The sequence below is a fragment of the Brachyhypopomus gauderio genome, chromosome 11 (genome assembly GCF_052324685.1).
Source record: "Brachyhypopomus gauderio isolate BG-103 chromosome 11, BGAUD_0.2, whole genome shotgun sequence".
Lineage (NCBI taxonomy): Eukaryota > Metazoa > Chordata > Actinopteri > Gymnotiformes > Hypopomidae > Brachyhypopomus > Brachyhypopomus gauderio.
This window is the reverse complement of record NC_135221.1, coordinates 17,284,979-17,307,527: the sequence shown is the minus strand read 5'-3', so window position 1 is coordinate 17,307,527 and position 22,549 is coordinate 17,284,979. Positions and strand designations below refer to the sequence as shown.

At 41.4% G+C, this 22,549-nt stretch overlaps 1 protein-coding gene across 2 annotated transcripts; it reads right to left on the bottom strand.

The window, feature by feature from the left end:
* Positions 1-7,720: 7,720 nt before the first annotated feature.
* slitrk4 (SLIT and NTRK-like family, member 4) lies at positions 7,721-13,196 on the bottom strand. Of its 2 annotated transcripts, XM_077022476.1 has the most exons (3): positions 12,337-13,196; positions 9,513-11,852; positions 7,721-8,967 (listed from the first exon to the last, which is right to left on the bottom strand). In XM_077022476.1, the coding sequence occupies exons 2-3, from the start codon at positions 11,811-11,813 to the stop codon at positions 8,959-8,961; spliced, it is 2,310 nt and encodes a 769-aa protein (XP_076878591.1). In that variant the 5' UTR covers positions 11,814-11,852; positions 12,337-13,196; the 3' UTR covers positions 7,721-8,958. The 2 variants fall into 2 exon arrangements, with proteins under 2 accessions (XP_076878591.1, XP_076878590.1); XM_077022475.1 differs by having other exon boundaries at positions 7,721-11,852.
* Positions 13,197-22,549: the final 9,353 nt, after the last annotated feature.

Below are 22,549 nucleotides of genomic sequence, written 5' to 3'. Positions count from 1 at the left end.
ATTGCATTGTTTATATTATTTATTTGATTTTTTCACATTCGCTTATTTTTTGTTTCATATATATATATAATATATATATATATATAATATATATATATATATAATATATATAATGTTATTTCATGAACATCATTAATTTTACGTCATATAAACTTCCTATATTCTATATAAGTCTTTGAACTGAGAACAGAAAGAGCCGTTAAAAGTAAACATTATCATTCTTCTTCAACAATTTCTGTCCACTTTTCATAAGCCAACTGTACAAAATCCAAACGCTACAAACCACCTGTGTTTGTATTCCATCTTCTCTTCCATATTTACACGTCTGCTTCTGCAGTTATCAGGGCTCTCTGCTGCGCTCCAATTTAAATTGATTGCTCTGAATGCCAGTAAAAGCCATTAATACATCTACATTAGATGCAGCAGGCAGGCTCGGGAGGGGGGGGGGGGTGAGGGAAAAAAGGACTCATTTATTTAAAAGAGTTGCCATGGGGAACGGCATTCATGATTAATGTGGGGGTTGATTATGCAACCAATTGACTATAATTCACACCCAGAGAAACCTGGACCAGGCACCCGCAAGCCGGCCGAGGATATTAATAAGGAATGAAAAAAAAAAAAAAGAAAGAGAAAGGAGTTCTGCACTGAAACTCGCCACCCCCGAAGTCACAGAGAAAACTACAGGATTCTGGGGAGGAACCGTTCGGGGGTTCTCCTGCAACCAGACGGAGGCATTTCCAGGGAGACATTTGAAGGATGCACATGGCCACACACACACACACACACACACACACACACACACACACACACACATGCAGGGCTTTGCGATTGTTATTCACAGCAATGGACTGAAAACGGACTGTACACTTCTTCTCAAATGTTATCAGATGTTTGCCTTAGGGCAGCTACAAAGGAAAAGTCCACTACCGTGACTACACAAGGCATCAAAGGCTGGGTGTGACATATGTAGACATAATATGCAAAGTGACTTCTGTGGGCTTTGAAAATGGCAAGTGTTTACCTGGGCGGGGTGTATTATGCCAGTCAACATAAACAGGTCCGCATGACTTTTGTGTTCCATCATGGTCCTTTAACACTAGATATATCACGATCCAATGACTGGTATTAGATTACACACCTAAAACAACTGTACGGACAGCTATCAATCAGATGCTGTATTTTTTCATTTCATGCCAGTTATAATTATAATGGTACATTCATTAATCTCTACCAACTGCATCTTCTTCCGTTAGCATACAGATGCAGTAAAAATCAGATATCTGTCGAAATAGTCTAAGACAAGTTGTTTTTGAAGAAAAGACAAGCACGGACTTATTACATATTATCCACACAGATTAAAAAGCTGTCTTGATGTTTTGTACATTTGTAAATAATAGATAGGCTCTTGAAAGGCCACACAGCCAAGTTTGATCTATCAGGACACTATTCATAAACTACACATTTAGAGTTGCAACCTCGGTTATATTTCCATAGCCGAGATCTTTTCAGCTGCAAATGTTTATGAACTGCATCTTTTTTATATAAACTTCTAATTTTCTCCTTGTTAAATTGAGTACATTAGGTACTTGAGCTAACAAGGCCATTTTAGGGACAGATTAATTTTAAGCTAGTTTAACCATAGCATCGGCATCATTTGCGTCAAGATCACTCAACATGATGCAACATAGAAGCAACATCCATCCCTCATGGTTACCTACTGCAGGAGAGTATTGCCTGTTGTCATATTTGTACCCACTCCTGCTTTCTACTGTACTGGCTTGGGAGAAATGATTAAAAGCTTAACACATTGTAGTATTCTCTATACATGAGTCTTTATATTTTGTATGGTTCACAGAATGTGAATAAATCCCAAGAGTAAACTGATGTACTTAGAAAGTCGGCCCACTAATTGATAAAATTTTGTGAAACTGTGTTTGTGTTCATCTTGACCTTCTTTGACGTGGCAAAACATTTTCATATAAAAGATCAACTCCGTGTGTGTTCTCATTAAACATTTCCGTCATGTTAAAGTTCCTCACACCAGTCAAGTAAATTGTTCCTATTTCTCTTTTATATTTGAAGGAAGGTCTTTATCACAAAGTAGTGCATTTGAGCGGAGCACGCCAACACCGCCGCGGTCCCAGTCGTTGGCTTTGTTAGCGAGCCTCGGTGTCGGGTGACACGCAGTGGAAGCCGGAGACACCTGAGCTTCCTCCCTGTCTAGTTTTCATCTGCTTACTCGTTTACGTCCGACTGCATTGTGACGACGAGCGGTTTCATAGCACTGCTGGATTTTTTTGATTTTGTTTCCTTTGGGGAAATCACAGACAGTGAGGGGAGGAATTCTGAGACAGAAAGAAAGAAAACAAGAAAGAAAGAAGAAAAGAAAGAAAGGAAAAAACACGAATTTCACTCTTTGCACATGTAGGCAGAAAATAAATTGGAATCAGACTGTGAAAGAGAACTGGAGAAGTGGGGAAATGATCAGTAAGGGTGGTTTTTCACACAGCACAATGGGCTGACGATTTCTAGCTCAAAGAGTCAATTCTTGTAAGTTAATAAATGAAACACCACTGAGTCTCTGCCACATAATTGGACTATATAGAAAGGATTTGCTTTTGTGTGAAGAAACTGACTGTTGCCGGATTTAAATTGCCTTTACTCTTGGAAAAATGTGTCTCAGGTAAATCATAGAACCAGCTGCAGTGGCATTACTGCATACAACATGCATCTAATGCCATACGTGTTTGTATACATGTATTCTCATTCTGTCTCACCGAGTGAGGTCCATGTGAGTAACTGCAGTGCACTGTAGTAAAAGATGTAAAGATTGTAGTGGCATACCCAGTGTTTCCAAAGCCTTATACAGTCAATGTGCAGAGTGACATGTTATACAGTGACCCGGTGCTGACACTCACACTCATGTGCAGGTAAAACATCTCTGTTACACTCTTGTCATGTCTGCAGCACATTGTAATTGGAGGAAGCAGAGCTTTCCTGCACTGCCACTTCCTACAGTCACTGAAGTTTTGTTGGGTAAGCCCGTCCCTGAACACAGGGCTCCGTGATGATTATTCCATTCACACTGCACTCAAAGATGGCTGCCAACAGCAAATGGGTCTTTGTTCAGCCGTGGTCTCCAGCATGCTGGTCATTCTCCTATAATAGTCCCGTCCCGCTTGTAGCCAGGAGAACCCCGTGTGCAGCTTTACAGTTGAAAACAAGCAACTCAATTTCGAAGGGTCCAGCAACTCAATGTTTCCTAACCCTTTATCTAACCCTCTATCTAACCCTCTATCTAACTCTCTATCTAACCCTCTATCTAGCCCTCTATCTAACCCTCTAGCCCTCTAACCCTCTATCTAACCTTCTATCTAACCTTCTGTCTAACCCTCTAGCCCTCTATCTAACCCTCTAGCCCTCTATCTAAACCTGTATCTAACCCTTTATCTAACCCTCTATCTAATCCTTTATCTAACCCTGTATCTAACCCTTTATCTAACCCTCTATCTAACCCTGTATCTAACCTTCTGTCTAACCCTCTAGCCCTCTATCTAACTCTCTAGCCCTCTATCTAACCCTGTATCTAACCCTTTATCTAACCCTCTATCTAACCCTCTATCTAACTCTCTATCTAACCCTGGCACCTCAAGAACACTGATTCATCTCCAGTCACAGGGGCATCAGGTGGGCATGTAAGATTCAAGGTTCATCCTTGCAATGTAACTTTGAAAGCGACAGGTTTAATAAACAAAACAATTTAAGGTTTTTTTTTTTTTAATGTGGTCCTGGCTTAAAACTTGTCCCAGGGTTAAAAAGCAAACCAAAAAAACCCCTAAAAATCAGACAAATCTAAGAACACAATTACCCTGTTAGGACAGGCACCGACTACAACAGCCCGCAGCCCGTACTTGGAGCGGAAACCAGAATCCAGCGGAAACCAGAATCCGGGGATGAGGTTGCAAACAGGACATTATCATTCACATGAACACACGCAGGAACCAATTGACATTCAATACAATGACCAGGGTGGGTATTTGAGTCCCTGGCTGAAGCCGGCGGGCCGTGACTACAGAGCCTCGCTCAGAGGCCCGATAGAACCATCGGACAGTAGGAGACACATTACAGTGATCTCTGTGAACGCATTTAGCCATCATACTGGTTTTTTGACTGACAACCTTCCTTTGTCCCACCTAATCCCAGCATAGCACAATAAAATGCAACAAAAGCAGGGTTGTCAAGGAAACACCAGCTGTCACTAATTTCATATTCAAAAATATGCAGGACAAAAAAGAAGAAGAAGACGTTAATTTCCACAGAAAAGAAATCTTAGCTTTAAGGATGAACAGAAAGTAAAAAAAAAACAATTTGAAATGTGCCTCAAATGTGAATCAGAGTTCCGCAGCTCCTGGCTGGTATATAAGGCCTTACTGTAAACAAGCCCCATTCCTGTAGGTTATCTGTGTCTGTATAGCTACGCTATGTGGATTTAAGATCCTGCAGAGACATAAACAACATGAGTCTTCATCATTTTGCAGCGTGCTCCCGTACACACGGACCACTTCAAAAGCACGAGTGAACAGGGACGTGTTGTAGCAGGAGCTCACCAAGCCCCAGCGCTGGAAACAAACGAAACCCTAGCAGCTCAGAAAAAAAGAGGAATCGCTCGCTAACGCAGATGTGAGACATGATGCAGGAGCACACACAGTGCAGCCCATGAGAAGAGAACTTGTCATACAGATGATATGAGCTGAAACATGAGCCAGGGGGAAAGAGGGGGAATTAGCTCAAATTAAATGCAAGTTAACACTTATCCACAAGGAAAGATTTTAGTCAGTCAAAGGTGGAATTGAAAAGGACAGCAAATTGGGTGGTTATATGATTAACTCTGATCATCCCAGAGCAGTCTACACCTATGATGACTGCTGCCAGATCTCCAGTATCTGGCAAATACACTTCAGGTTGGTACAGTAATTACCAATTTGCATGAACTCTTCCCAAATGCTCAGCTATAGCCAAAAATGATACATGTTTCATGAAGAATATCTCTGCATATATGAACAAGGAACAAAACATGAAGGGCACCAAAACAATAATAGTACAAGATGCGTCTATATCTTGTCTTTTTTTCCCGTTATCATTTTTACAAATACTAAATTAGGAACTATGGCCATCTTCTGGGCAAAATGAATGAAGCAGTTTTTATGTTTTTTAAAAATTAAAACTTGACAGATAAAATGTATCTATACCAATGCACAATATCCACTACCCTTCAGTCAATTAATTGTTTTACAGTTTGTTCTCTCTGTCAGAGATCAAATTAAACCTCCCATGGTCTTCCAGTGGCAATTCAGACACATCTGAAATAAAGTGTCAAACATGCAATAAAGAGAAACGATAGTGTTTCCTGTTATTTGTTCATGAAGTCACGAGGATCCGAATGTTCAGACAGTGCCACAGGTGAGCAGCTGTCAGGGAACTATTTTCATCTCGGCTGTGTGCTGTCCTTCACACCGTGTCCTACTACTGTGCTCTACGCAAACTGTTAAATCACAGTACATTTCCACACACAATCAGGGCAACTTTGAAGAAAAGTAGCAAGTTCTCAGTGTCCCTACCCTGATCAAACAAAAGGGGTTATAGAACATTTTAAATAGCATTGTTATAAAGCAACCTGTTTAGCAAAGTAAAGAAAAAAAAACATGACACGTATTGCCAGTGCTACTCTCTCCCTCTCTCTGTATATATATATATATATATATATATATATATATATATATATATATATATATATATATATACATATATATAGTGGCACCAACAACTATGTACGTATATTTATATGGCCACTCCATAACTTTATTAGGTACACCTTGCTAGTACCGGGTTGGACCCCCTTTTGCCTTCAGAACTGCCTTAATCCTCCGTGGCATAGATTCAACAAGGTACTGGAAACAGTCTCAGAGAGTCTGGTCCATATTGACATGATAGCATCACAGTTGCTGCAGATTTGTCGGCTGCACATCCATGATGGGAATCTCCCGTTCCACCACATCCCAAAGGTCCTTTATTGGATTGAGATCTGGTGACTCAATCTGGAGGCCATTAGAGTACGGTGAACTCATTATGATGTTCAAGAAACCAGTCTGAGATGATTTCCACTTTATGACATGGCGCGTTATCCTGTTGGAAGTAGCCATCAGAAGATGGGTACACTGTGGTCATAAAGGGATGGACATGGTCAGCAACAATACTCAGGTAGGCTGTGGCGTTGACATGATGCACAACTGGTACTGGTTGGCCCAATGTGTACCAGGGAAATATCCCCCACACCATTGTACCACCACCACCAGCCTGAACCGTTGATACAAGGCAGGATGGATCCATTCTTTCATGTTGTTGATGCCAAATTCTGACCCTACCATCCGAATTTTACAGCAGAAATCGAGACTCATCAGACCAGGCAACGTTTTTCCAATCTTCTATTGTCCAATTTTGGTGAGCTTGTGTGAATTGTAGCATCAGTTTCCTGTTGTTAGCTGACAGGAGTGTCACCCGGTGTGGTCTTCTGCTGCTGTAGCCCATCCACCTCAAGGTTCAACGTGTTGTGCACTCAAAGATGCTCTTCTGCATGCTTCTGTTGTAACGACTGGTTATTTGAGTTACCGTTGCCGTTCTATCAGCTCAAACCAGTCTGGCCATTCTCCTCTGACCTCTGGCATCAACAAGGCATTTGCGCCCACAGAACTGACACTCACTAGATATTTTCTCTTTTTCGGACCATTCTCTGTAAACCCTAGAGATGGTTGTGTGTGAAAATCCAAGTAGATCAGCAGTGTCTGAAATACTCAGACCAGCCTGTCTGGCACCAACAACCATGCCACGTTCAAAGTCACTTAAATCAATTTTCTTCCCCATTCTGATGCCTGTTTCAACTGCAGCAGATTGTCTTGGCCATAACTACATACCTAAATGCATTGGATTGCTGCCATGTGATTGGCTGATTTGACATTTGGGTTATTGAGCAGTTAGACAGGTGTACCTAATAAAGTGGCCAGTGAGCATATATCAAACAAAATCTCATCACTTAATGTCTATGCGGGACAAATATTATTGAAACCATTAATAAGAAAAAATGTGCAATACATGTCCTTCTGCAGAAAGGCTTCCCCCTGCAGTAAGGCTTGTGTGAGAGCCATCAAAGGTGTATGAATCAGTTCATCTGTCAGGATTCATTCTTAAAGCAATGGTGTGCTTATAAATAGGAGCTATTAGGAATAATGGGAACTGGAATAGGTTTTTTTGAACAGCCAAAGATCACAAAAATGCACCACATTATCCACAGTAGCAAACCAGCAAACCACCCAACTGTCTACAACTCCTTTAAATTATGCTTTACATTATGATAGTACTGGCACAGTATATATATATATATATATATATATATATAGAGAGAGAGAGAGAGAGAGAGAGAGAGAGGGAGATAAATACAACAAACAAAGATGCACTGCAAACAGGCACCTCTTGGGAGACTTGAACTCAAGATTAAGCATAGCTTTGTCTTGTAGATTAAGTGGGCATTTCCCCACATTTTCTTCATGAAGAGTTCAGGGGTATTTATTGGAGAAGGAATAAAAATCATATCTCATCAGAAGGGAAAACAAACAAACCGAAATGCATTTGCAAAATTACCAATATACAAATTTCTCATGACTGATATATAAAATTGTATTTATTTTAGCTTTCAAGGTACATTCTATTTCAAACAATCATTAACTTAACAGTATCTTAAATAAGGACTGAATGAAGTTATTTTATTTTATTTTCTGAAAGAAAAACTTAAGTTCTCTCCATAATATTAACTCGAGCGGACAAACAATGTAAAATTGTCAAGCTAATATGATTGAGCACAATAATATTGCACATGAATTGTGATACGATTCTGACCAAATCAGTAGCTTTTAGCAAAAAAAAAAGAACACATTGAATTTCAGAGATACTGTGAAAATGCAAAGTCCTTTTCAAAAATTAAAAGTAAATAAATTACTACACATCTCCTGCCCAATTAAATTTCAGTTTCCATGACACATTAAGAAATTTCAGAATCATATCACGTTAATGCACACTTATTTTGGTTGCATATTGTTAAGAAAACTTTTACAAGATACTCATGGGCTAAGATTAAGCAATTTGGTGGACTTGATACACTGTGAGGCCTCACCTCATGCAATGTAATAGTGAAAATGACATCACTATCACTGGCTCTACCTTCTATGTCCAGATAGATTTCATAATAGAACACAGGTCAGAACAGAATTTTAGAGTTAGCTACTCAGCGCTCAACATGAGAGCCTGAATCACTTGTAGCATTCAAAATGTCCCTTGAAATTTTTAAATAGTACCAATAATCTTTAAATAATTCTGTATAGAAAAATAAATTAAATATGAAGTTAATTAAACTACGAATTGACAGGTGACAGTGGTCATGGATCTTTTTTTTTTCTTTTTGAATTTACGTTTTTTTTTTTTCATTTTCTACTTATATCTTGATGACATTTTTGAATTGTTGATCTTTGTAATTTACAAACTGCCCCACAAATACAAATAATGTCGACTTAAAAAAATAAATCAGGTTCGCTTACATGGCAAGCAGCTATGAAGGTTTTTTTTCTTGGGTTGATGAATGTCCTGTCATGTGCCATACCCAAAGACTTCAAGGAGAATCACATTTCATTAGAACAAGTTTAAATGGCTCTTTACAGAAATAATGGACATAGTAATCCAAAATGTAAATATGTTGATGTTTCAGTGCCTTCAGAAATAACTGAATCCACCAGTTTCAAGGCCCCAAAAAGTGTCAAATAAAATCCAAAAGAAGGGACTCTGAAGAGTGCTTTCATGTGCCTGTGACCAACTTGTCAATCTTCGACTTCATTTCATTTTGTCATCCCAAGCACCCTAGAAATACTTCCAACCAAAAACAATGGACAAGGGTCAATATGAATTATACGCAATACTGTTTCATGACCCAATGATTGAGTTAAAAATAACATTTTTAGAATGATCTGATGGAACCCACTTTGATAGCAGCAAAACTACATTTTAATGATACTGTATTTCCTCTATTATAGACAGATGCGATTCTTATATTTTGTAACGGCATCGTCGTTTAAAAAAAACAAGTTTGGAATTGTAACACTGCCACAAATTCTAAGTGATATCTGTGTAATGAAAATTTTGTCCGGTATTCCATTGGTCATCGATATTTTCCACAAGGCACTTTTTTTGTCATTAACGGGTAAATGAAGATGAGAGGCCTACAATTTAGTGAGGGCTGTTGGTTCCTCTCGTACTTGAAGATAGTCAGGGTCCAATTGGAGGTTTGCTTTTAGTTCATAAAACTCACTTTTGCGTTGCTCAACGACTATCTTACTGTGGTTGCCCCCTATTAATGACTTTTTCCTTTTTTTGTCGTGTGGTTTCTCGGAGTAACGGATCTCATAGCCACTCACCCCTATACTGTTGAAATCCTTTTTGTTCTCCAAGTAGTTGAGGAACATGTTGGAATCCCTTCCTGGCAAGAACTCGTCCAGCTCATCAATGGTGCTTAGTCTCTTCCTGGCTTCCAGGCTGAGAGTGTCCTTGTCTTTTTCTGTGCTGTTACGCAAGACCATTTTCTGCCTCTGAGAGTCAGCGAACTTGAAGCCGGACTCGGAGTCTCTGATCCCACAGGTGTGGGCTTTGCTCATGTGCTCAATGGTCTGGGGGATGAAGGTCTCTCCGCCAAGGTCATCCTTCTTGCTGGATTTGTGATGGTGCATCCGTAGATGGAGAGGCATGGAGCCACATTCCTGGCTCCCAAGCACCTCCTGCCTCCCAGAGGGTTTTTTGTTCCGCCTCAGCACAAAGACCAGCAGGCAGAATGCGACGAACACCGTGAGGATCAAGACCACCAGTATGCTCAGGATCATGATGGACAGGGGCACTGGTCCACCAGGAGGTGCCTTGCCAACTCCAGCAGATGACATTGATGTGACCACGGGGGTGGCGCTCGTTAGAATAAAAGGAGGCCTAGCAATGAGCTTGGGACACAGGATCTCGTTTTTCAGCTCTCGCAGCTCTATGCTTGCAAACTGCACCGGGGACGCACACCTGACCTCCTTGGCAGCCACCCCATCATTGAGTTTCTCTAGCCACAGTTTCAAAGCCACTAAATCACATGAACATTCCCAGGGATTGCCTTCCAGGTCTATTTGAGTGAGCGATCTCAGCTGGTCCAGCACACCACTCACAGGCAAAGTCATGAAGTGATTGTTCTTCAGATTCAGTCTAGCAAGAGAGACACCAGCGAAAATGTAAGCCGGGAGACTTCTGAGCACATTGTTGTTTAGATACAAGAGCTGCAAATTTGGCATGGTGTCAAATGTTCCTGCTAACACCTCCTTTATGGCATTGTATTCCAAATACAAGTACTGGAGGTTACTGAGCCCGAGAAACATTTCAGGGTGAAGCTGCTCAAGTTGATTGCCATTGAGGTATAACCTACGGAGGTTGGTCAGATTTCCAAACACACCTTTTTGGATGGTGGATATTTGATTACTGCCCAGGTGTAACAGATCTAACCCCTCAAAGCCTAGGAAGTCAGTGGGGCTGATATGTCTAATGTAATTACCACTGAGGTGCAATTTCTTGGCATTTGGAGGTTTAGGTACAAGGTCAGCTAGGCTCTGGATATTTCGTTCTTGACAGCTGACACTGATGCCAAAGTCAGATGGGTGAGCTTTGCAGGTGCACGGCTGGGGGCAGGATAGGGGCGGGATTCGGGTTTGGTAGGACACAATTTGGCCATTTTTACCCACTGGAATACCAGCAACAATGCCGTTTCCATAAATTTTGGAAGGATTTGTAGTTTTGGGTGCTTTGGTAACTAAGGGTGCTATTGTGGATGGCGCATTTGATGCAGCGTGTCCACTATCTGGCAGGGACGGGGGCATCCGCACATCAAAGTCACTGCCAATTCCCATTGGGCACAGTTCTTGCTTATTGGTCTCTTTCAAAAGACGCCCGTACAAATCACTGGGAGTCTCACATATCGCTTCCCCAATAAAAATGTTATAGGGCATATTCTCCAACCAGGCTTTCAGAGGTAACAAATCACATGTGCAATTCCACGGGTTGTCATCCAACTGCAACTCCACAATTCTCCCAATGTGCTCCAAGACTCCCAGATATGGGAGCTTTTGTATCCTGTTCCCTCGTATATCCAAGTGCGTGAGAGAAGCGAAGCGAAAAATGTTCTCTGGAAGGCTCTGTATGAGATTGTCATTTAGAATTAGAACCTTTAACTTATGCAATTTGTTGAAGGCTCCCTTTTCAATATACTTGATTAAATTGTAGTCAGCCTGGAGGTATTCCAAGTTCTCGATCCCCCGGAAAGTGTCAGCCCGGAGCTCTTTTAATTCATTGTTATTTAAGTGCAACTGTTTTAATGCACTGAGTCCCACAAAAGCCCCTCCCTCGATATTCTGCAGCTTGTTGTTGCCTAGCTGGAGGGAGACGGCATGTGTGAAATTCAGAAAAGAGTTGGGGTAAAGGATGTACAAAAGGTTGTTCTGGAAATTCAAATGGTAGAGGCTGGACGGCGGGGGCAGCAGCTGTGTTGGTCTGTACACAGTTATTTTCTCACAGTTCACATAGAGGACGTTCTCGATGGACATGCACGAGCACGCGCTGCAGGTCTCAGCCGAGAGGTCGGAATCCGAGTTAGCAAACGAACTCGATATGGAAAAGGCCAACAGAACAAGCAGCAGCATTTTGCCTTTTTAAAATCCCCCAGAAAACCATTTAGTAACCTTGGAAGGGGGAAGAACAAACACACAATCAAAACATGCTCCGTCCTCGTACTTTCACACAGCAATATGGCAAGATTTTTACAGCGGCGATGTTTTACATTCTGACTCCCTCTGCGCACACAAGTTGAGAAAATCATTAATCTGGGTTTGCCTACTGTCCAGTAAAGACTGTATACATGTCAACAAATAAAATCACCCACATTACTAACGTAATAGTAAACAATAATAACAGTAATAATCATAATCAAAGTCATTTTTATAGTGTTATAAAATGTAAATGCCGGTATCCTCAGGTCTAACCACCCTTCCACCCCCACCTCTCAAAAAAAAAAAACCCTCTTATATTGAGGGAAGCTACTAAGACTACCGAAACAGCTAACTAAATATTAAATAATAATTTATTCACCATTTCTCAATGGATTCACAAATATTGCACACACGTTATCTCAGGCAAAACATATAATCTAAATAGATAAAAACTCACCCGCAACGTCCACAGTACCGTCTTCCTTACAGATGACACCGCACATTGCTGGAGCCAAAGGGGACTATTCCCATTCAGTCGCTGCAGGTTCAAATTTCAGCCTTCGCCTATCTTCCCGTCAGGCCCCACTTATTCAGAACATATATTCTGTCATAATTCCCCCCAAATACTAAGCTTTTGGGAGACATTTCAAAGCTTCTGAAAGTGACGAGAACGACTTCACCTTAAAACCAGCGCGAAACTAAATAAAGGCGCGCCGACGGACTGGATGAAAAACAAGCCCACCATTCTCCAGTTGAAGGGAAAGGAGAGGCAGAAGGATGGAGATGATGCCTCTTTGACATTAGTTCGTCGGGATCTTCACGTCGGTTCGCCTTCCTTGCGGTTCACCTCAACAGTTCTGAGGGGAAAAAAAATGCAGAACCTGACGAAATGAGTCCCAACAATCCCACGCGTTTACTCAACACTGAACATCGCTTCAGTCGCCTGTCCAGCAGCCTTGGTCAAACTCTACCGTCTCTTAACATCAGGGTTTAGTCACACGAAAGAGTGGCGAAGAACCGCGCTGTGTTCTTTAGAAAATCGAAATGGGAGACAGAACTGACGCGGAAAATGAATAATTCAGTTTAGTCCGGTACATTCAAAAAGGGAGATTGCCGTTCTCCGCCGCCAAACCTAACGAAACTGGGTTTGAAGCGACCCTTCTTGATACAGTGTTCGGTGAAATAAAGAAAACAGAGCCGTTCCTGCAGATGTATTCCACATCGTCTCTCTGAGTATGGAGGTCTGCTGCTGCATTGAGCTGCCCACACGGTAGACGGGAGTGGAGGAGATGCGGAGAGAGGGGGAGAGAGCAGGAGAGAGCGAGTACAGGGGGAGGCGAGGGGAGGTGAGGGGAGGGGGGAACAGGGCCATAACGTATAGCAAGAAATTCAACTTTACAACGCACCAAAAATCACATTTGCAAAACAGTAAGTTAAAGTAAGTTGTTCTGGTGTATCTCTGGTGTAAAAGAAACGACGACGCGTAACCTTCACCTGGACCAGAGCCAGTTTGCGCGCAACGTGACGAACCTGATGTTTAAATATAAAAGTGTGTGAGAGAGAAACTGTTGCACCTGTGATGAATGTTCACGGCTTTTTAAGTGTCTGTGGAAGGACATGTGCCTTCAACGTTTGTGGGAGTTACAGAGCCAAACACGGAATGGTTCAGAGACCGTGATTTGTAATTCATGAACTGGTTCAAAGAGGCAGAGATGGCATTTAATAAATACTAACACAAACGCTTGAATACGTGCGTGTATGTCCTTGTGTCTGACTAAGGTGTATCAGTATGAGCATGCATTAATAGTTAAAGTTAGAACAAAGGGAAAAGGTTAGAGGTCGGTAGTTGTAAACGTCAAATAGACTTTTAATAGTATTCGTGACAGATACGAAACTTGAAAACGGGGAGGGGGTAGAAAGGAGGAAAAAAGAAAAAGAAAAAATGGCGCCCCCCTCTGGTCGAAAAGTAAAAGGAAAACCCTACTACAGGTAATTTGTGATGCACTTTTGCTTGTACTTTATTATAGTTTGCTCCTGATGAACACAAATATAGAACGTTCAGTAGCTAGTATATTGAACGTTCAGTTGCTTGCATGACAACTTTGATCATTTTTGTTGTGAAAGTAAGATTCTCCTCATTAACTTTGTGTCAACCCTGGGATTGACCATTCCAGTGTGTCTCTCCGCAGGAGTTACGCACCGTCAGACATACGTCCTGTTAGTACCTCAGTAACATTTTGCAACAGGGAACAACTGTTTCTAAATGAGCCTAACTTGGTTACTTATTTAGGTCCTATCGAGGAAGCCTTCTCTTCCAACAGCTTCCATTAGACAAGCTGGTGAGCCATGCAGTGCACAGTAGCAAAAAAACAAACAAAAAACCAGAAAAGAAAATGTTTTTCCTCTTCAAAGCAGAAATAATAGTTCAAGTCTCATGGGCCTCCTTCGTCTTATTATTAGCCGGTTAGCCACCATGTAACAGTCACTCCCGTTTTTAAATTTCAGGGAAGGTACCAGGAGCTGGTGTGTGCGCAGTGGGGCAGCTTCAGACACGGTGTTCAGTGTGAAGTGGCAGCACTTGGATGATGAACACAGGGGGTCATACTCATAGTTTTCTCTGCCTGACTCTGGTTTCTGTCTTTGATATGCTAATGAGTTGCCTATTTTTAACCAGCAGAGAAAATGAGGAAATGAATGAAGTAAATGGAAAGAAAGGAGATGCTAGTGTTGACATCGTAACGTTCTGGGGGCTTTTTCTTTGTCATTTGTTTTGGCTTTTCTTATTTTTATTTATTTTTTTGTTGAAGCTGCTCTTTGGTGACCCATTAACTCATACTAATCACACCGTGCTTGTCATTAACGTATAAAGTATGTGTCATATGAAGAAAGTGATAAGATGATTTAGGAGACTGACATTCTCGCAAAATCTTTATTCAGGTTCTCTCACATTCTTCTGGTGCTACTGTTGATGTGGAAAGTCTAGTTCTGCTGTTTGCATATGAGATTCTGGGAAGAGGATTATTATTCAAATGAAAGTATCTTTTTTTCCCCGTGGCCATCAGAAATGATCACTAGATACAGCAAAAAGAAAAAGAACAGTTCCTATGACAATCTGCTTTGTGTCTTCCTGTCACTCTCCCCTCTGCTTCTTATTAAAAGCCTTTATTCTCATTGCACGAAACATACTGCACTGTCAAACTGGTGCCAACAACTCGCGCCACATCGCCCGCCAGCCCACCTTAACAGTCGCGTCTCGGTTCTGCCAGTCATGTGGCGGTCCAACCAAACGGGGTGACTGACAGCACTACTGCATGGCGCCCTTTGGCCTACTGAAATGAGATAATGAGGGCTGTGAGGCTCTGGTGTAACCTACAGCATCGAGATCATAGAATGAGGATCAAAGAGGAGAAGGGTCTGACGCAAAGAATTACATTTGATCTGAGGGAATTCCTGTCAAACCATGAAGGTCTAGTTTGCCCAAAGCGCTGCACAGCGGGACTGAATGCAGCCACGTGGGGTGATCTTTTGACGCATACACGCTGGATAATATGGCGTGTTAATCGTTAATCATTGATCAGATATGTGTATTTGTGTATCAGGTGCAGTGTGACTGCCGACAGCAAGCCGATGCACATGTTACTAGTTCAGCGCTAAAGAAGTACATATTGTGAGCATGCCGTTCATTGTATCTCCTTTTTCCCACACATGCAGTATCCTCCATCTTACCTCTGTTCTGTGCTGCCTAACTAAAATTCGTTTAGACAACCTTAGATCGTTGAGATTTGAAACAATAGGCAAAAAATGTGTAAAAAATTTGTTTTCTTGTTATTGTAGCAGCTTAAGAGTAGTTTCTGGGCTCCAGTGCCCTAGGACAGTGTCAGGTGGTTGCATGCTTTATCATTTCTTTTTGATGGAGTACTTTATCCAGGGCTCTTCAAATACTGTTTGGCAGGTCTTCTAAAGTAATATGTCAGATGGGGTGATGATAAGTCCTGAGAAGAAACGCCTACGTCTTGTGCAGATCCACATGTACCTCAGCAGCAATATGATTCTTATGCCTCTCCACATATCAGACGTTCTTTGTCCATAATGATATCAAGTGTGGGCTGTTGGCACAAGTCCAAAAAATAAAAATAAAAACCCAAAAAATAATGAAAAACAAAGGGAGTGCTTTTGTTCCACTCCAATCCACCGACATTGTAATTCTCTGTGGAGAACTGAAAATGAGAAATTGTATGGAGTCACGTGATATGTCCCTGTATTGTATTCTGAGAGTTTCCTGGTGTCACTGAACAGCACGGTCTACCTATTACGCATGAATTTAGCTGAGTAAATTTCACTTGAAAACATTTGAAATTGAATTGCTGCAAACTATATCTCTTTGAACTGGTGATATTTACTTAGTTGTAATGTTTACAGTGTTTATAGTTTAATGATAAAATCTAAGTACCGGTATATTTTATATTTTGTTATTACCTCATGTAAAGCTCTAGCTTAAAAGAAGACCTGGCAAACAGCATTTGAAAAGTCCTGGATAAAGTACTCCATCAAAAAGAAATTATAAAGCATGCAGTCACCTGACACTGTCCTAGGGCACTGGAGCCCAAGAATGATCCTTTACTGTTAAGTAGCTACATTAACACAAAAAATAAAATAATATTCCTTTTCTACCAAAGACGAATAGCTTTTGTGAGAATTACTACCACATTTTGCCCACCTACCACATCAATACAAAGCATATCAAGGATGTAAGGTTGTCTAAACTAATGTTAGCCAGGTCAGATGGGAAGACGGGTTAAAAAAATCAAACCACAGCCACTACCCAGGCAGAACAAGACACCTCAAAGGAGGGTCAAAGAAAGAGGAAGATATGAACTCTGCCCTCTTCCCATAGACAGAAAGGCCAGTCACTGGTGTTCCCAGTGCACCAGGTCTGTGTGCAAGGAACACATACATTTAGTGATAATCTGTGGGGGATGTAAATATTGAGATAGCAATATTTGCTCTAGTTATGTGTTAAGTGGTACTTTATATTGTCTGATCACATTTCTCCAGTCCAGTTCAATGGCTGTGTTATCTGTGAACATGGATCATTATTTTTGTCTTGGTTGCTATTTTGTTCCTGTTTTATTTAGTTGTCCACTTGGGTTCTGTTTCATGTTTACTTCCTGTCTGTCTTTTTACTGCTCGTTCTTGATTGCACACGCCTGTCGTTTTGCACCACACCTGTCGTTTTGCACCACACCTGTCGTTTTGCACCACACCTGTCTTGTATCGTTTGTTCATCCCTGTCTTCCCCACCAATCTGTGTTCTGCTCTCTCCCCTCACTTGAGCTTCTGCTCTGTCTCTTCACATGTTCCTCGTCCCCATGTCTGTGTTTGTATTCAAGTCTTGTTTTCTGTTCGGTCTTTGTTATGTCATTAGTCTTCCAGACTAAGTCTTGCTCTTCTTGTCTTTTTCTGGTACTCGTATTTGTCCTGTAGTCGTCATAGTCATAATCTTAACATCTTCTTGTCGCTTCCTCTTTTCCCTATTTGTCTTGTTCCTCCATTTCCTGTTTCTGGATCTTGCCTACAGTCTTATTTGGTTATATTGAAGATGATTTATTCAAACTCCCTCTGCCTGTTACACACTCGTCTCACCTCTCTGAAAACCTGACACTTTGTGTGACAAAATGACAAATATGTTGCAAATACTAAATAAATGTGGTCCCATCCCCTACTAAAGGAACTACTTGAAACTAATTATTATAGTATTAAGTTGCTTTCTTTTATATCACACTTGGATGAAGAGATCATTTTTGACCCATATGTGTAAATTCGATGTAATAATATAAAAATATTTTTTGTTCATAAAGCATTAAAGTAAAAATGAAAATAATGATCAGTGGTAATCAAAAACAAAATATTTAGTGAATACTTGCAACATTTAATCATAAGATAAATATATTTCAAAAGACAGAATATATAAAAATCTCGCCAGCTGGAAACACTGGAAATGAATGTGGGTAATTTTAGACCCATGTTGTGCATTGGAGAGGGTGTGCATAAGTTGTCAAAGGGTTATCAAAGGGTTAAAAGGGATGATGTTTCTGCTGAAATGTCTGAACCCGCGGAGCAAAAGGTCATCCTTTGACCTACAGCCCAGTAGCACTTAGGACACATTTTGCTATAGTGCTAAAATGCCCAGAAATTTTGGAAGCCACGCCCCTTGCTGAACTTTGAGCACATGGCCCCTTCAGTGGCCAGGGCCTTTCAGCCATCAGTGGCGTTCAGTGATGCCACTTAATGCGGCCCAGAAATAACACCCTGCATGACGCTGAGAAAAGAGCACCACCCAAGCAACGATGTCGCCGTGGCTGCGGTGCTCGACCCGACAACCCCAGAGGTCCCGGAGACCCTAATTCACGTCGCCCATTAGAGCGTCTTCCTCGCGTAAAAATAAAGAATAGCTGATTGTGTTATTTTGTCCGTCAGCCGGCGCTGTGTGTTGGTGTGTGGCTCGGTAATCCGCTCCGTCTCCATGGAATGATGCGCCGTGGCATTTGGCGGCTAGGCCAATCTCTCCTTTTCACAATAAACACAACATAAGCAAAAGGTCAGCCTTTCTCCGCTTATCACGTTGCCTTTTTGACATTTCTCGCCAGCTCTTAAGTGAAAATCGCGATGTTTGTGCGTGCCGGGCGCTTGCTGCTCATGTGGGGGGAAGCACACCGCTGACCCAACATGGAGGCATGGAGGCGGAGATATTAACCCCACCCCTCACCTTTCCCATCTGTAGCCAACGGTGTCATCCCCACCGAGCGAGGGGGTGAAAAACAGCACGGGGAGCGGGGCAACACGCAGAATCGCACGGTCATATAATTTTTTGACATAAAAAAACAAGAAACAAACCAAGAAGATACCAACAGGAAACACTTCAAATGAAAGCAGCATGGACAAATCACACAGCACTTTATAACTTTTGCATGCGCTGAAAAGATCTCTGCATCAAGAGGAAGAAGATTTAAAGCTACCGCACAATATCACAGAGAACTCCAGATATATAATATTTCATTACACGTAAGAAATGTCTGAAACTTCATTGAGATTCTGAAGTCATTCTGTCTCTCATCCCTCTGCTTTGCAGTGTGACGCACGAGAAGATAAACAAGGGTCAAATCCGAGCTTAAGGGACAAAGATGTTTCGGGGCAATTTTATTGCACTGGGAGTGAATCAAAACCAGCAATGCTTAGAAAAAGGCTTTGAAAAGCCAGAGCAGGAGTTACTATGATCTGCACTGTAGCAAAGACTCCAACACAATGACATTACAGTCCTTCGCTAGCTAACATATGTAAGTTTAATCTGCCCTGCATTTGTGATCTCACCAATGAACTGGAACCTTAAAACAGCAATTTCCATCTGGAATTCAGAAACCTTTAAAATTACCACCGTATCTCTTCAGCTTTTCCAAGTATACACACTGGGTCTGTGTTATTTTAGGATTCATAGACATTTAATGCGCTTGCTTTGCTTCTAGACTATGAGTTGTATTTCAGTCATTGTCCTGAAACACGGAACATGAGTGCAGCAGGCAGCTTTTATAATGACCGGGCTGAAATTAGATACTGTCATGGTAAGAGTCACTGTGTGTGTGCGTGTGTGTGTGTGTGTGTGTATTTGTGTGTGTGTGAAAGAGAGACAGTACCATGGCTTTTGTTTCATTAATTAAGTGAAAAGTGAAAAACCCTTATAGTTGTTTGTGAGGTTTGCATTTAATTAAAGGTGCCCGAAACCCAATACAAGAGCTGCTGCATACACAAGTGTCATTTGGAGGGTGCATCAAATCCAGGACACTTCAGTCTAATTGTGCTGAATTATGGAAATTCTCCTGAAATTAACTAGAGCCAAAAAGATCTGCAGCACAGTGAATAGGACAAGAACGATAGCGCCCCTGTGTTGCTGTGTTGATTTGCTTCAAGTGGACTATGTTTAGCACAGTGGAATATAACAAGGGATATAACAATAAAAATTTAAATGGTGAAAAAGAGTGTCAGACCATGATGAACCTTATAATGAATTATTATATTATTATATCTTGAAGTATACCCATTATTTCATCTTTAGTTTCAAATAGTCAGTGCTGCTTGTGTGTTGAAATTCAAACCGTTGTATTTCTTTGAAATGTTCCTTAACAAAAGTCCAGGCAGGTCTTCAACCTCAGTGAGCGTCCAGCTCCTCTGACAGGCATTCATAAGGCAGCAGGCGAACAGACTGGCCCAGCCCACACAAACCTGGTGAGGTCAGGCTGAAGACCTAACCTGCCCATGCATCCACGACCACTTCAGCTGAGGAGACGACCCGAGATTTTGGCAGGTGACACCGAAATCGGCTCATGCCAACACCAAGGCCCATCTGCAGTGTCATCTCGAACAGCGAGGGTGTCAAAGGGACACGTGCTTCAACCGTGAAGCCCGCGGCTCTGACACCCCGTCTGGAAGACCGGCTGGGAACATCTCGAGCCCGCAGCTCAGGACAGAGCCGGGACCTTCAGCAGGACGTATACAGTGACTAGGACGCTTTGCTTCTGATCATTCGGCATGTTTTCAACCACGATATCTACTGCATGAACATAAGTGCCAATATATTACACAAAATCGCTTGAAAGGAGCTCGTAAAGAAGCGAATTCTGCGCTTGAGATTTCTCAAAGCAACAAATGTATTTGTACGCATCGGTATTTTTTTCACCACAACCTCAAATTGATAATGATAATAAGTTGCATTTATAAAGCGCCCTTTCATACTCAGGGTCTCTTCACATCATCAATACAGGGTACAGGGGGAAAAACCTTCAACCGTTCAGGAGGAAGGAAAAGAGAAATAAGGTAAAGGCACGCTTGAAGACCAGCGATGGAGAGATTGTGATAGTGTGTTCCATATATCGGGGGCCACGATACTTAAAGATCTGCCTCCTGCAGACACGGGTCTGAATTGAAGGATGGAGAGAAGACCAGCATCAGAGAACCTTCATGTAGGGCTGTGCCACGATTTGTTAAGTAGCAGGAGGAGCTGAAATTTAATACGTGGTGAGATCAGTAGTCAGTGTCACTGATGCAGGATCAGATGGATGTGGGCTGATTTCTAGCACATAAGAGAATCCTGGCAGCTGAGTTGATCTATGATATATATGTAAATGAGACATATGATAAATTTACTTTTTTTAAATAATAATACAGAAAGAATGACAGTGTCTAACATCCAACGGAGGTGTGATGATGATGACTAGATTGCACATTGCGGTAAATTGCACATGTTGTTAACGCTCAATGCACTGCCTGAAGTAGTGACTTCAGGGACAATGTAATTCAGGCAAGGGAGTAATTTTAGAAAACCACAGACCGCCTGAAAAAAAAAAAATGAAACCATTAAACATGATTGTTTCTAGAATGGGGTGGGGGGGGATTACATCACTGGCCATGATCAACAGCATCAGATGAAGGTGATATACGAGTGAGCTGAGAGGTTACCTGTGGTAAAAGAAAAAACCACCATGACACAAAGGAAGACTGAAGTGCAAATGATGATAGGAAACAGCCCTAACCATGTAATGCAGTCTGTGACCTATGACTCACACTGAATCAGCCATCCATCTCATTCCCCCATTAAAGTATGTTGATTTGATGATTCTGGTTCAAGCTGGTTTCAGCGTGTTATACTGTTCCTTCTTTCCTTGTCCTTTATTCCCAATACAAATTTGCGTTTATTAGGAACTGGTTTTAATGACTGGTCATATCCTACATAGAAGGAAACACCAGTATACAGAAAACGCCGGTTGCACAGGGTTAAGAGAAGCATGCAAATCCTTCACTTGAGGAAAAATTTAAGGGTGAATGCGATGTTGTCTCAAGCTCAAGGGTAATTTAGCTTTTGATAGACAATGTAATCTATATGAGAAGCTGTCTCGTCCTGTCCTAGCAATCACACCTATTTTTATTCCATTATCAAAAGTAATATATTTTTTATCACTGGTAGATTACTTTCTCAGTTCACTCAAATTTAAATATGTACACTTTCTAAACTTACCAAATAAAGTAGTTAGACAAAATTATGCATCAGTGGAGTAAATGTTTTCTAAAAAATGTATATTAGTTACATTCACAAAAATACTAATAGCATACATAAGATGAAACTGCCTCCAGTAATATCATACATACTTACACACATGATCATATGTGTTTTCATAAATTCTATCTGAAGTGGCTGGGAATCCTTCTGATATACAATATGGAATACAGCAGTTTTGCTTAGAAAATGTGTGCATTGGAAAATATCTATCATTAGGAATCATCAGAAACGAACCACAGATTTGATGCAAGCAAATATGTCTTTACAAATTCAGAGTTGACCTTGAAAAGAGCCCCAGCACGTTGTCATCAAGAGACGTGTCTCACGCTGAAGTGTGGCAGCTGGTGACTGGGACTCCACAGGCTGGTCTTTGTCTCCGTATTGGCTTTGATGAACTTTATCACAGAGAGTTTGTACTGGTATGCACACCAAAGCTCCATACTCGTGTCTTTCACTCCTTCACATGTGACTCTGTTTATATGCACTCAAGTGGACAGAGGTCTCTGTCAGTCAATTTCGCCACCTCGAGGAGATATCTGAAACAGACCATTGGAACCTGAATGAG